This window comes from Miniopterus natalensis, chromosome 11 (assembly GCF_054644295.1).
Source record: "Miniopterus natalensis isolate mMinNat1 chromosome 11, mMinNat1.hap1, whole genome shotgun sequence".
Classification (NCBI taxonomy): Eukaryota; Metazoa; Chordata; class Mammalia; order Chiroptera; family Miniopteridae; genus Miniopterus; species Miniopterus natalensis.
In genome coordinates, this window is record NC_142091.1 from 21,192,251 (window position 1) to 21,205,177 (window position 12,927).

General features: G+C 31.4%; 1 protein-coding gene across 1 annotated transcript in view; it reads right to left on the reverse strand.

Annotated features, from left to right (window-relative positions):
• CNTN5 (contactin 5) overlaps positions 1–12,927 on the reverse strand; it is a 964,763-nt gene that overhangs the window by 371,801 nt on the left and 580,035 nt on the right. Inside the window, exons 5-6 of the mRNA XM_087821593.1 lie at positions 11,290–11,413; positions 10,995–11,170 (exon numbers count right to left, since the gene is read on the reverse strand). Of these exons, the coding sequence (XP_087677719.1) occupies positions 10,995–11,170; positions 11,290–11,413 (300 nt within the window). The remainder of the gene's footprint in view (positions 1–10,994; positions 11,171–11,289; positions 11,414–12,927) is intronic.

Sequence of the window (12,927 nt, forward strand, 5' to 3'; positions counted from 1 at the left end):
TATATAAATGTCTAAGATTTAAAACAAATTGTTCAAATTGTTAGAGGTACTTTCATTAGAATGTTTATGTTATAAGCTAGCCTTGAATTTTTTAATCCCTAAAAGGGGGTGAATTAACTAATATCAAAAATATTGAGAGCATTTTAAGAAATAACTTTAGAAACAATCTCTAAAATATAAAATATCACAATACTAATGAATACAAACTCTTCCACAGAATGTTGTTATGGGAAAGGATATAGTTTTATTTATCTATCAAGAGTGTTTTAAAAAATCAAGACTAGTAAATATTGATGTTTTTCAGCTCTTGGGTTCTTATCATGGAATTTTAACAACATAATAGTTTAAAGCAAGTTTTCTAGATCTGTTTGCATACTGGTGCACAGGGAATCAGATTTTGTTTAATAAACATGCTAGTTTCATCTCAGCAATCATATTATTATTATTTTTTAATTTAATGACTGTTCATAAAATTCCATGAATTATAATTTAAATAAATCTGTTACAGTTGTGATTTCTTAGGTGAATGATTTACTATGTTTATGAAAACAGAATTGATATTAATGACCTCATTTGATGTTCTTTACTGACTATTTATAGACATATTTTTGGTTATTTAAAATGTTATTCAATTTCCTGTGAACTACTTAGGGAAGACAATGCTCTAAATTCATCTACTTATTAAGAGTTGGAAGGTAAGCACATTTTTTTTTCTTATGATGGGCTGAAAAACAAGATTTTAAAAAAACTTAATGAAAAAGTAAACCATTATTTCTGACTCTTTTGACATGAATTATAGCCGTGGCACTGAGCAGACACCTTAACTGTTGACACCTAAAATAGAATGAGATTTGCACATACATTTTTTAAAAACTTAAAAGCAAGGTTTGTTCCTTACTTTGACAGATTCTACCACTATGTCCTAATTCTATGTTTGCAACCTAATGGAGCTATAGAATGAGTTGGAAACTTTCGTTTCTACCAGGATCAATAGAGAGATGTTGCTAGAATTCTAGAATCATGTTTAGAAAGAAAAGTCAGAGCTTTCTTCTGTCTGTTTTCAGGGACAACTCAAAATGACGTTTAAGAAAGGTAACTTTCCATATTTCTCTGAGTTCCTTTAGTTTTCCTCAGACATCTATTATATTAACATATTAATAAAATATATTATATTACTATTAAATATATATTTATAATGTTACATATATTACTACTGTTATTTTATTATTACTAATAAAATTATATATATTAATGAAATAAAATATATATTACCAATAGTATGCAAAAATAATATATAAATATATTATTACTAATTTATAGTTGGACATCAACATCTGTTTTGATATTAATATGAATTCTATCCATTAGGTATCATTATCCATTCTAAAGGTGTTAATAATCTCACTACTACATATGTGAAGCTTTATAATTTATTAACTATCTCTGCATAAGTTTTATTATTTATTTTTATTCTCTGTTGCAATTCTTAGAGACAAATATATATGTATCTCCTAGGAAATCATTCTTCTCATAGGTCTCAGAGGGGGATTCATTTTGAAGGCCACAGTGGTACTGAAGGGTATTCATACATTCACTTATTCTGTAAACATTCTCTGAGTTTTGACTATGCATCTGCATGTTAGCAGTTGGGCATTAACCTAAAACAATGAATTCACAGTCTGGTAGAGTTAGTGGTGTGCTCAAGCTCAAAATGGCTCTTGGGAAGCAGAGATGATTGTCAGAAATAGTTGCAATGCAATATAACAAAAAACAAGTATAATAAGGAATATATGAGGGGGAGAAAGAGAGAGAAAGCTGGTTGTTGAACTGTCGCCCAGCAGACAGAGAGGAGATCACAAGTAAATATATGTTATCATAAACAAGAATACAATGTTTTGACAACTATATATAGTTTATTAAAGCCTGAGTATTAGAGAAAAAGCTGGAAACTCAGGCAGATTTTAAATAATAAATGGCCTTGAGGTGTTTAAACTTTATTCTGGAGTGAATTGGAAGACTTTACTTTTTTTTTTTTAACGTCTTATCAGATTAATGCTCCTTGGATCGGAAGAAAAGTAAAGCAAATAAAGAAACTCTTTTCTAAATACACGAAAACAGATACTTAGATCAATGAGACAGAATAGAGAGGTCAGAAATAAATCCACACACATAAGGTCAATTAATTTAGGACAAAGGATCAGTGGGGAAAGGACAACCTCTTCAATAAATGATACTGGGAAAACTGGACAGATATATGTAAAAACTGAAGCCAAACCATTTTTCTTACACCATACACAAAAATACACTGAAACGTATCAAAGACTTAAATGTAAGACGTGAAACCAAAAAACTCCCAGAAGCAACTATAGATGGTAAGTTCTTTACCATCTATATAGATCTTTGGGATGACTTTTTGAATCTCACACCAAAGTAAAAACAACGAAATTAGAAAACAAAATACTGGGACTACATCAAAACAAGAATAAAAAAAAACTTTTGCACAATAAACTAAACCATAAATGAAATAAAAAGGCAACCTACTAAATGGGATAAAATATTTGCAAACCATGTATCTGATAAGAGGTTAATATCCTCAATATATAAAAAATTTATACAACTCCTTAGCAAACAAATAATATGATTAAAAAAGGGACAGAAGATCTGAATAGTTATTTGCCCATAGAAGACATACCGATGATGGACATGTACATGAAAAGATGCTCAACATCACTAATCATCAGGGAAAAGCAAATCGAAGCCACAATGAGGTATCACCAGCCAGAATGGCTATTATAAAAAAGTCAAAAAATAAAAACTGTCAGCGAGGGTGTGAAGAAAAAGAAACCCTTGTGCACTCTTGGCGGGAATGTAAATTAGTGCAGCCACTATGGGAAACAGTGTGGAGGGTCATCAAAAAACAAAAAAAAAAACAGAACTACCAATATGACCCAGCAATTCCACTTCTGGGTATTTATCCAAAGGAAAAAACAACAATGCTAACTCAAAAAGTTACATTTGCCTTTATGTTTATTGTAGCATTACATATAATAGCTAAGATATGGAAACAACCTAAGTGTTCACTGATGGATGCATAAAGAAAATGGGGTACATATACACAACAGAACTTTATTCTGCCATATAAAATAATAAAATCTTGCCATTTGTGACAACATGGGTGGACCTTGAGGGCATTATGCTAAGTGAAATATATCAGACAAAGAAAAAGAAACACCATGTGATATCACTTATATGAGGAATCTAAAACAACAACAATACCAAACAGGCAAACAAACTCATAAATACAGAGAACAGATTGGGAGTTGCCAGAGGTCGGAGGTAGAATATGAGAGAAATGTGTATATTCCTAAAGATTAGTATAATTTCTCTTGATGAAACATCCTTATGATTTCATGAGTATCTCAAAGTGTTTTGTGGACAGTTCCCACCTGCCTTTCCTGCCCACCAACCAATAATTTTAAATGTTGGGTATTTTCTCCTGAAAGTCAGAATAAAACTACAACAAACGGACATTACTTTATTCTCTCAGAATCTTGCTTCTCTTCTCTGTGTGACTTTTTTTATGTGGCATGCCCCATTGTTTACACTTCTTTTGTTTTATATTAGTGTCTTTTTATTCACCTGGATTATAACTTGTCCTGATATGGAGCTACTATTTTATCAAGTAAACGTGGCACTACGAGTGAGATTAAAACCCCATTGTGCTTTTATGCTTTAGAATTTTTTTGTGCTGGGGAGAGGTCTCTAAAGACACTCTGCTAAGGATTAGGGGGCAGTGGATTAGGGATGTGGGCACCTGTGTGGGCACTCATAGGATTTATACACTCCCTGACACTGGTCTTTCTGGGTCGCTTCACACAATGTGAATGGAGCACTGCCTTACTCCATTTCTGAAAACAAGCAGAGGAGCCCTGAGCTCAAACGTCTAGCCAGGTAAGGGGGCTCATTTTGTTAAAGGTTGTCTGTGACATGTGGACAGTTAGTCATGATTTCCATAAATAATAAAATCATGTGTTCTGATTTACTTTAATAAGTAAAATACTTGCAAATTTATAAGTTGTGTCATAGAATTAAGGACTTGAAAACAATCTGCCACTGATTTTAACTTTGATTCACTTATTATAACTGTCCTTTAAAGCATAAAATTATGTATTTTTACTTTAAAAATTTTGTGTTCTACAGGTCTTCTACAGTTGTTGAATACAATGCATTATAAATGCCACTTATTTCAATTTGGTTGATTGAATTGTTCAAATTCTTTTAAGCCTTACTTTCTACTTCTTCTTATTAATTCTTTATTTTTGCTATATACACACACATGTTATTTCAAATAAATTTTAAATTGTTAAAGAAAAAATTGCATTGTAAAAGAATCAATGCTGCCATTTGTTAAGGGGCTGTACACTCAGAGTTATTATATCTTTTGTGATCAGAATAATTGTCTTTTTAAAGAAAGACTTAAACCATATTGAGCAATAATTTTGTAAAAAAAAAAAAAGAAAAAAAGAGTTGTTTCTAAAAGACATTACAAACTAATATTAATTTATTTTGTAATAAAGGTGGATACTTTTACAGAAAAAAAATTATCCATGCCAGTGCGACTCATTAAAATTAATTTTCAAATGCTTTAATGAAGTTATTATGTATAAAGCCTCATAGATTAATGAAATAAAACTTTGGATATTCTGTGGAGCCAGGAATTTTTCAAATAATTTCAGTGGATATTAAATGCTGGTAAAATGTGCTTTTAAAATCTAAGATCAAAATTACTTTAGGAGAAAAAGTTAGAGAAGTAATTTTTGAGTTTTGAATAAAAATGAAAGGTTAAATAAAAGGGCTTAAATACAAAGTCTATAAAAACCATATAATATCTCAAAGACTTAAGGAGGTTATTTTAATCAACTGCTGAAGAAAATTAATGAAATATTATGAATCAAAATCATCTAAATGCCCTGAAAAGGAATATGTTTAAATTTAACTATGAACTATCAGTTTACCAGGGATGGCATATAAAGTTATTTTTGAATCGAGATGCAGCATAAGGAGATTTTGTTCTTGATTCATTTCATGTTTGACTTGATGGTATGAATTATTTCTGAAAATCCAAACTTTGGAGAGATTGCTATGAGCTTTGGGTTTCTGAAGGATGTTTGAGAAGTGTGTAGTGTCACATTATCAATCCCAAATTCTCATCAGCATGGTAATAAGCTAATCCAGTGACAAAGGTTTATATGATGTATTCTTGCTTGTCGCTGAAGAGAAATCACTATACTAGGTGAGGAAATTATCCTTACGATGAACATAAGCCACAGGAATAAAATATACTTTGTCAAAAAAATCTTATTGATAACCAGTAACAATCATCACTAGCAATAATACACCAGTCTCGTGTTTATTTATGTCTCTCTTTCTGAACTTAAAAAACAGTTCACAGACATGACTTCTCCACCTCATTAATTTTTATTATATCCCTATGAGGTATATAGTTATTAATGCTAAAGTACATTATGAACATTAACTAAGCTGAACCACATTGATAAGTATTCATTTTAGGAGAACTTAAAGGGAGGGATCCCCATGGATAGACATTTAGACATGTGAGGGGCAGGTTAAAAGGGGAAGACAAGCAAGTATGCAGCAGCTGCTCAAACCCGTTAGCTGCTTAGATCAAAATGTAAGAGCGGATTTATAAATGCACTGAATAGCTTCATGATTAAGCTCTAGTTACATTGAAAGAATTGGCTTGGCTTTATGTCAGGCTAATTAAACTTGCTATTGAAGGGATGTAGGAAATGAGAAATTTCTGTGAGAACTAAATGTCAAGAAAAGATTTTCTTAAGAAACTTGGGGAGAACTAGAGTCCTTTAAATGTTTGTATTTTTCCTTTTGCTCTGACCACTGGGGGTCCTAAGGAAATATTTATGTCTTGATTACAATAATTATGAGACATTATGCCCTACCCTATCTTGACTTCTTATTAAGAAATGTATTTTTTTTTCTGGTGCTCTATTTACTTATTTATCTTTTATGATACATAATTTTATATAGCAAGTCATATAAATCACCTTTGGAATGAGGTTAAGATAAAATATATTAGTAAATAAATAATTATTATATAAATATACATACATATTTGCTATTTTGCTTTGGTCGATTTATTGAGTGAAAAGTCAGTTGGCATAAAGCTTTGAAAGAAACTAAATTTGTTTTACACTTAAGTTTTCCACACATTAGGTATAACTTTTATTACTGCTAAATCACCAGGCGGAGGTGCCAACACTCACACCTTTATCACCATTCTCTTCAAAAGTCAGAATCTCTGACAATATCATCAGTGTTGGAATAGCCACCATAATCTTTGCCTTGTCTCAAATTCATTTAGAAAATTTAGCTTTCCAGCTCCTAACCATGTATTATCCAATTAAGTTTTTAAAATTATAAGGAAAAAAATTATCAAAAGAGATAATATAATAAGAAAAATAACTACATAGCCAAGTTACTATAAATCCCCAAATTCCAGATTTATAAAAAGAGCCAAGGTCACTTGTTCAATTGCCATAAGAAAAATTAAGCAAGTGGTTTATAAACTAAATTTGAACAAAGAGAAGAAAGGCAGGATAATTACATACTTATTTTTGTTACTAGTATTTATTTTTGTTATATCATATAGGTATTAATGAATTAAATATAAAATAGTGGTTGGTGAAGAAAACATGAGAATTTTTTTAAAGATTACAATATAATTACAGTTTGAGAGGAATTGAAAATTAAATTGAGTATGTCATAAAGTGAATACAGCACTTATTTATAGTAGAATAAGGAAAGACTGAGTACCACTATAGTTAAATAAGATGTATTATCTGTAAAATGGATTTACATTTTATAATGTAACAACTCATGTTGGTTATGAAGATGGAATGAGTTAATGCATGTTAAAACATTTCTGCCACAGATGTAAGTATTCAATAAATACAGAGCTGGGCAAAAGTAGGTTTACAGTTGTGAGTATACAAAACACAGTTTATTATTTATTAATTATTGTATTATGTTCCATATGAACAACTGTAAACCTACTTTTGCCAACCCCTGTATAAACTATGAATGTAAACTCAAGACATTTAAAAAAAGTTGATTTTTAAAATCACATCTACTAAACTATTTTAGTCATATCATCCTAAGACCAGCAGAACTTATTTGGGATAATCTTATGTGCAATTCTAGTACCTAGATTTTTGTTTCTTTAATATTATGGTCAATGAAGTAGCTGAATCTAGGCTTGACTTGGGGGTTCGTTATGGGATTAAGATGCTATTAGAAGAAAGCTAGAGTATTTTAAAGTGTGTTTCTGGTTAATAAGTGGACAAAGAAGCTAGCATTAAGTGAGTCACAACAGGCAAACTGTGACAATTTGCATATGTATATAAATAAGTTAAATATGCAAAAACTCATGCACCTCTGTTACTCAAAATCAGAGTTTAATATTATGCAAGTGTGTGTCTATAATATATATGTAGTTTTCATGCAAAAGAAAGATGACTCTAATAGGATATGTTTACATTTTATTATCTTTCATAAATATGAAATTATTAATATATGGATATCTTGATTCTTCAATTAAATATGTATTTACTTATAATGTAGATTACTACCTTTTTTATAAATATAATTAGAGGAGACCCATCTAATGTTTATTTAACATTATCCAATAAGTCTTAGAATCACATCATTTTAAGCAAATGTCATATTCCAAAAGGCAAAAGCCTCTGTAAAAGCTACTGATTTAAGAGATTATTGATAAAACAAGAATAATGTTGAAATTATAAAAGATGCCAAGTCTGTTAAACAGGTTGCACTTTTGAACAGAGCAACTGAAATTCAATTGGTTGATAATTAAGAAACTGACTCTAGATTGGATAATATCATCCTCCTTTCTATTTCATTTTAGAAGATCGCAGTAGAGAAACATATCAGATAAAGTTATTGTATATGTATGATAAAATTATTATATAAAAGGTAAAAATATTTACATAATAAAATTGTAAATTGAGTAAAGCATAAAAGTATAACTCAAGAATAAGCACAATACACTTTAGTTGTAAGTATTAATGCATAGTTTTATAATCATTTTGATAATTTTCAAATTTTATTTAATCTTATGACATTTAAAACATTTAATAGACTCATACTAGATTTGAATATTTAATTTGATTAAACAGGCTTTAATAATTATCTAAATTTACTAAATATATTAATTTTGAAATGTTAATTGTGTGGTGAATATTTAAATTTTTTACATAAATAGTGGTTGATGGATAAATAGTGGTTGATGGGTATAAACGATTAATAATTTCAGCTTTAAAATGTGTTGAGCAAGGAGGCTCCCCATCCTACAAAAGCCCTTTGAACTCTAAACATCCTATTAACAACGAACAGTGAGTTAACATTCTATGTATCTATGAGGCTGGACACAGAAAGTCATAATGTAAAGCTGCCAGAAAGTTTTGGTCTTACTTTACCTTTGTATCCTTTCCAGCTTCCACCCCATTTTCTGCCCCTAATCACACAAATACCTCGACTCCTAGAATTCTATAGCACCCATGCTCACACCTAAGTATACTAGAAAGCAAGTTGGTTGACTCTTCAGCCTTTCTCTCTACCATCTATATTTGCATTTTCCCCCCAAAGCTCACCTGGAAAAAAAAGATAAAACTAAACCTAAAGAACTTAATTTTTTATATCATCAATATAGACAAAATGGTATCTAGTGGGGGATTAATTTTGAGGCAGGAATGGCCTTCCCTAGGTAAATGACTGATTGTTTCAACCAGGCACTTTGGGGATCTTGTGCATATGTATGGCCTACAGAACACAGCATTAAGTCAAGATTAGTGTGAGTGGGAAGGGGCAGGGCCATAAATACAACAAATACATATATATATGTCTACCCAGATGTTTAAGTTAAAAATAAAGCAAATATTGCTCTAAGCTCAATACAGCTTGATGCTGAAAAGGTAAGATAAGTAGATTTTAGATAACTGATAGATGATAGCTAGCTAGCTAGCTAGCTAGTAGGTATAGATTAGATAACAGTGAGCGCCCCTTGACTAGTCATTGAACTGTAAATGATGCTGCTCCTGTGCTCACTGCAGGTGGGGGTGAGCATTTGATAGCTGTGACTAGTCTTTGCAGGAATTCCAGGAAGGCACAGTCATACAGATATGCAGGATCTTGACTTTGGGTGGTGAATACACAATATAGATGATATATTATAGAACTGTACACTCACAATTTATATAATCTTATTAACCAATGTAACCCCAATAAATTCAATAAAATATTTTAAAAATACATATGGGATCTTCTAGTAAGCATATTTCTGCTCTGAAATGTAGAAATTGTCACATATCTTATTGCCTCTGCTGATTTTTGGGGGAAAAAACCCAAAACATCTGATACACAGGCTATTGTGAACCAGTGTATGTGTGTCTTGCATAGTGAAAAGAGAAAGGTATAAGCCAGTAATATCTGCACATTAAGTTCTCTGGATTTGCTGTATCTGTGTTGAAAAGACCCTATTGAACAGAGAAGCAATTAGGAGGAATATTTTGTTTATTAGGTTACTTTTTAAATGTGTATACTGAAAAGTATTAGGTTCTTTGATGTACCACATAGTTCTTTTCTAAAATAAAAAGAATATATGTCAGCTGCTTGCATGGTATATTTGGTGTATGTAAAGTACCTATATAAACTCCTTAGCCCAATCTGCTTTAAAAGATGACATTTATATTTTTCTAGAGCCTTGATCAATGTTCTCCAAACAGATCCATTATTCTTTCTTTCCTTTTGCCCTTCACACTTGTATAATAGGGTGTCTGGATTCTGGGTTAATTAGAAATTATGTGTGATGAAGATTATATAGAGAAAAATAAATTATTTCATACTTCAGGGTGTAATTTTAACTTAAAAATCATTTTGTGATGAATTATGTAGTCAATATAGTTACATATAAATTATTAACACAAAGATTCATGACCCTGCTATCTATATTTTATAATTTGTAATCCTCAAGAATTTAAATCAAGAAGGATTACTTACTAAAAAATAATACTAAGGTTTTTTCACCTAGTTGTCTACCCTCAACTGGGTGTAAGCTCTTATTGAAAGTGAAATAATTTCAAGAGTTCAAAAATCAATACATTATTTAATTAGATATATGATCTAGTATAGAAAATGTATATATTATGGTATATATGTATATATATTATGGTATATATGGGACAACTGGTTAGGAAGTTCTAGTCAAAATCTGAAATATTAGCATTTCAGAGGAATTTCTTTGGTTAATTGGCCATAAGCAGAAGTTTTATAATATGCAATTTTATGTCCAGAAGAATCATAGCTAATAGACTATAATAAACAGTAGAAGAATAAAAGCAGATAAGTAGACATTTTAAAAAAACAGACAGAATTAGAAATCTACTATTTACTAGAGTTCAAAAGATATTTGAGTTATAAAACTTTATCTGCTTTCATGGATAGGATTTTTAACAACCTATGCTAAAATGTTGTTTATTTTAAGAGGGCAGCCCTGGCCAGGTAGCTCAGTTAGAGTGTTGTCCCAATAAGCTAAAGTTACGGGTTTGATCCCTGGTGAGGGCTCAGACAAGTCTCAACCAATGAATGCATAAATAATGGAACAATAAAAATTGATGTTTTTCTCTCTCTCTCCCCCTCCCTCCCTCTCTCTCTCTCCCTCTGATTTCCTCTCTCTCTAAAATCAATTAAAATTTGAAGAGGGCAAACATTTAAGGGAATTTCAAAATATCTCAGGAGGATACGCATTGTTTGCATAGTTCTAATCCTTACCAAGGTTTTCCAGTTTTAAAATCTGAGACCTTACCCTTTTGCTTAGCTAAACTTTAAAATTACATAATATACACTATATTCATGGGAAAAAACACACAAATTTTACTCACAGGCAAACTGAAGTATGGCTTCTCTACTAAGAATACTTCCAAAAGTGTTGGCTGCTAAACACTGGTAATGACCAGAATCCTTTGCTTCACTTGGATTGCTGATAATGAAGGTTCCGTCTATCAAACTGTAGCGATAATCACTTTCAAAATCAATTTCGGTTCCATTTCGAAGCCATCTTAGGAAAAAATCAGAAGACAAATAGTAAAAATGACATGAGACATTATAATACTCCTTGGGAGTATCAGAATTTCATTGTAGGAAACTTCAGAAAAATAAGTAACAGTGAATTTCTACCTGTAATTAGGAACTGGGTTCGCACGAACTTCACAATTCAGTGCTACTTTCTTTTCATCAGAATCTGTTGGGAAAATTATATCATCTGGTTCTTGCACAAACACTGGCCCATAGTCCACACTTTCTGTAAGGACCAAAAAAAGATACATTTTAAAATTTCTTGAATTATCAAGGCATGTCAAAGGCATATTACCCAAAAGAAAGATATAGCTAACAAATTACATTATTTTAGTAAATTGCAGAGACCTAAATAGAATTTTTTCATAATTGACTGAGACTGATTATAAAAATATGATATATATACTGGAAAAACAAGCATTTCAAGCATTGCTTTTGTATATATTAAAATATATATCTTTATATTCATCTTAAGCAGAGTATTATCATGTAAATAATACTAAAGAAATCATTATTTAAAAAAACTAAAAGTTTGTAAGACTCTTAGAATGTTAAAAATAATATACAATAATCTGGCCTCTGTGGCTCAGTGGTTGAGCATCGACCTATGATCCAGGAGATCTTGGTTCGATTCTCAGTCAGGGCACACGCCCGGGTTGCGGGCTCGATCCCTAGTGGGGTGTGCAGGAGGCAGCCGATCAATGACTCTCTCATCATTGATGTTTTCTTCTCTCTCCTTCTCCCTTCCTCTCTCTAAAATCAATAAAGATATATTAAAAAATAATGATATACTATAAAGAAGAAAACATGAATTAATACTGTGTTACTACTTGGATACTACAGATATAGAAAACATCAGTCCTCATGTATCCTTCATATATTCCTTTTTTCACTCATTCAATGAAGCACTACTTAGTGTTAACAATGTTGGGGTGTAGGGAGAAATTATGTCATACAAATAAATATATTCCCATGGAATGAAACATGTCCTGAAAAATTTAAATAACTGAATAAAAATGTCAAAACCATATACTAATTAAATGTTCACCAGTAGGTAAATAAAGTAAATAAGGAGATCAGAAAAGACATAAAAAGGAGGGTGAAAAAAAAGAGCACTTAAAACTTACTTAGTAAGTGCCTACTGTATGCCAGATACTAGATTCTATCTCATTTAATTAATTAATACTCAGAGAAATTCTAAAATAAAGATAATTTTAAACTAATACAATTTCATGGAAAAGTAGAAATAAAATAGGCTCCATATGTTAGGTTGGGCTTGAAGAAGATAATTCTGCTAGAGCAATAATGAGTCAATGTGCTATGGGAGTCCTGTTAGTCTGCAGTAGTATAAGAGTTTACAGGTAGGAAAGTTCACACCATGCAAACCTCAGCCCGCATTGGAGCTCTCACCCCACCCCCACTCCCCAACCGCAGTGAAAACCAAAGCTACCCATTCCTTTCCATTCTCTGCTCAGGTTGTTTTCAGACCAGCCTATCCTTCTCTCATCAAAAGCCACATGACATGAATAATACATATTTTCATACACTCTGGTATATGTGTGGCATAATTAGTCTCTGCACTTGAACCAATTTAAGATTGTGAGGGTATTTATTTTGCCCTCTGCAGGGCAACCACACAGCAAGGCAGGGCTCAGTCATCTTGGTAGAGGACAGGGTCTTATTTGATGGGAACATATATTCCTCCCAAAGGAGTTGCATTTATGAAAGCAATAGATCTTC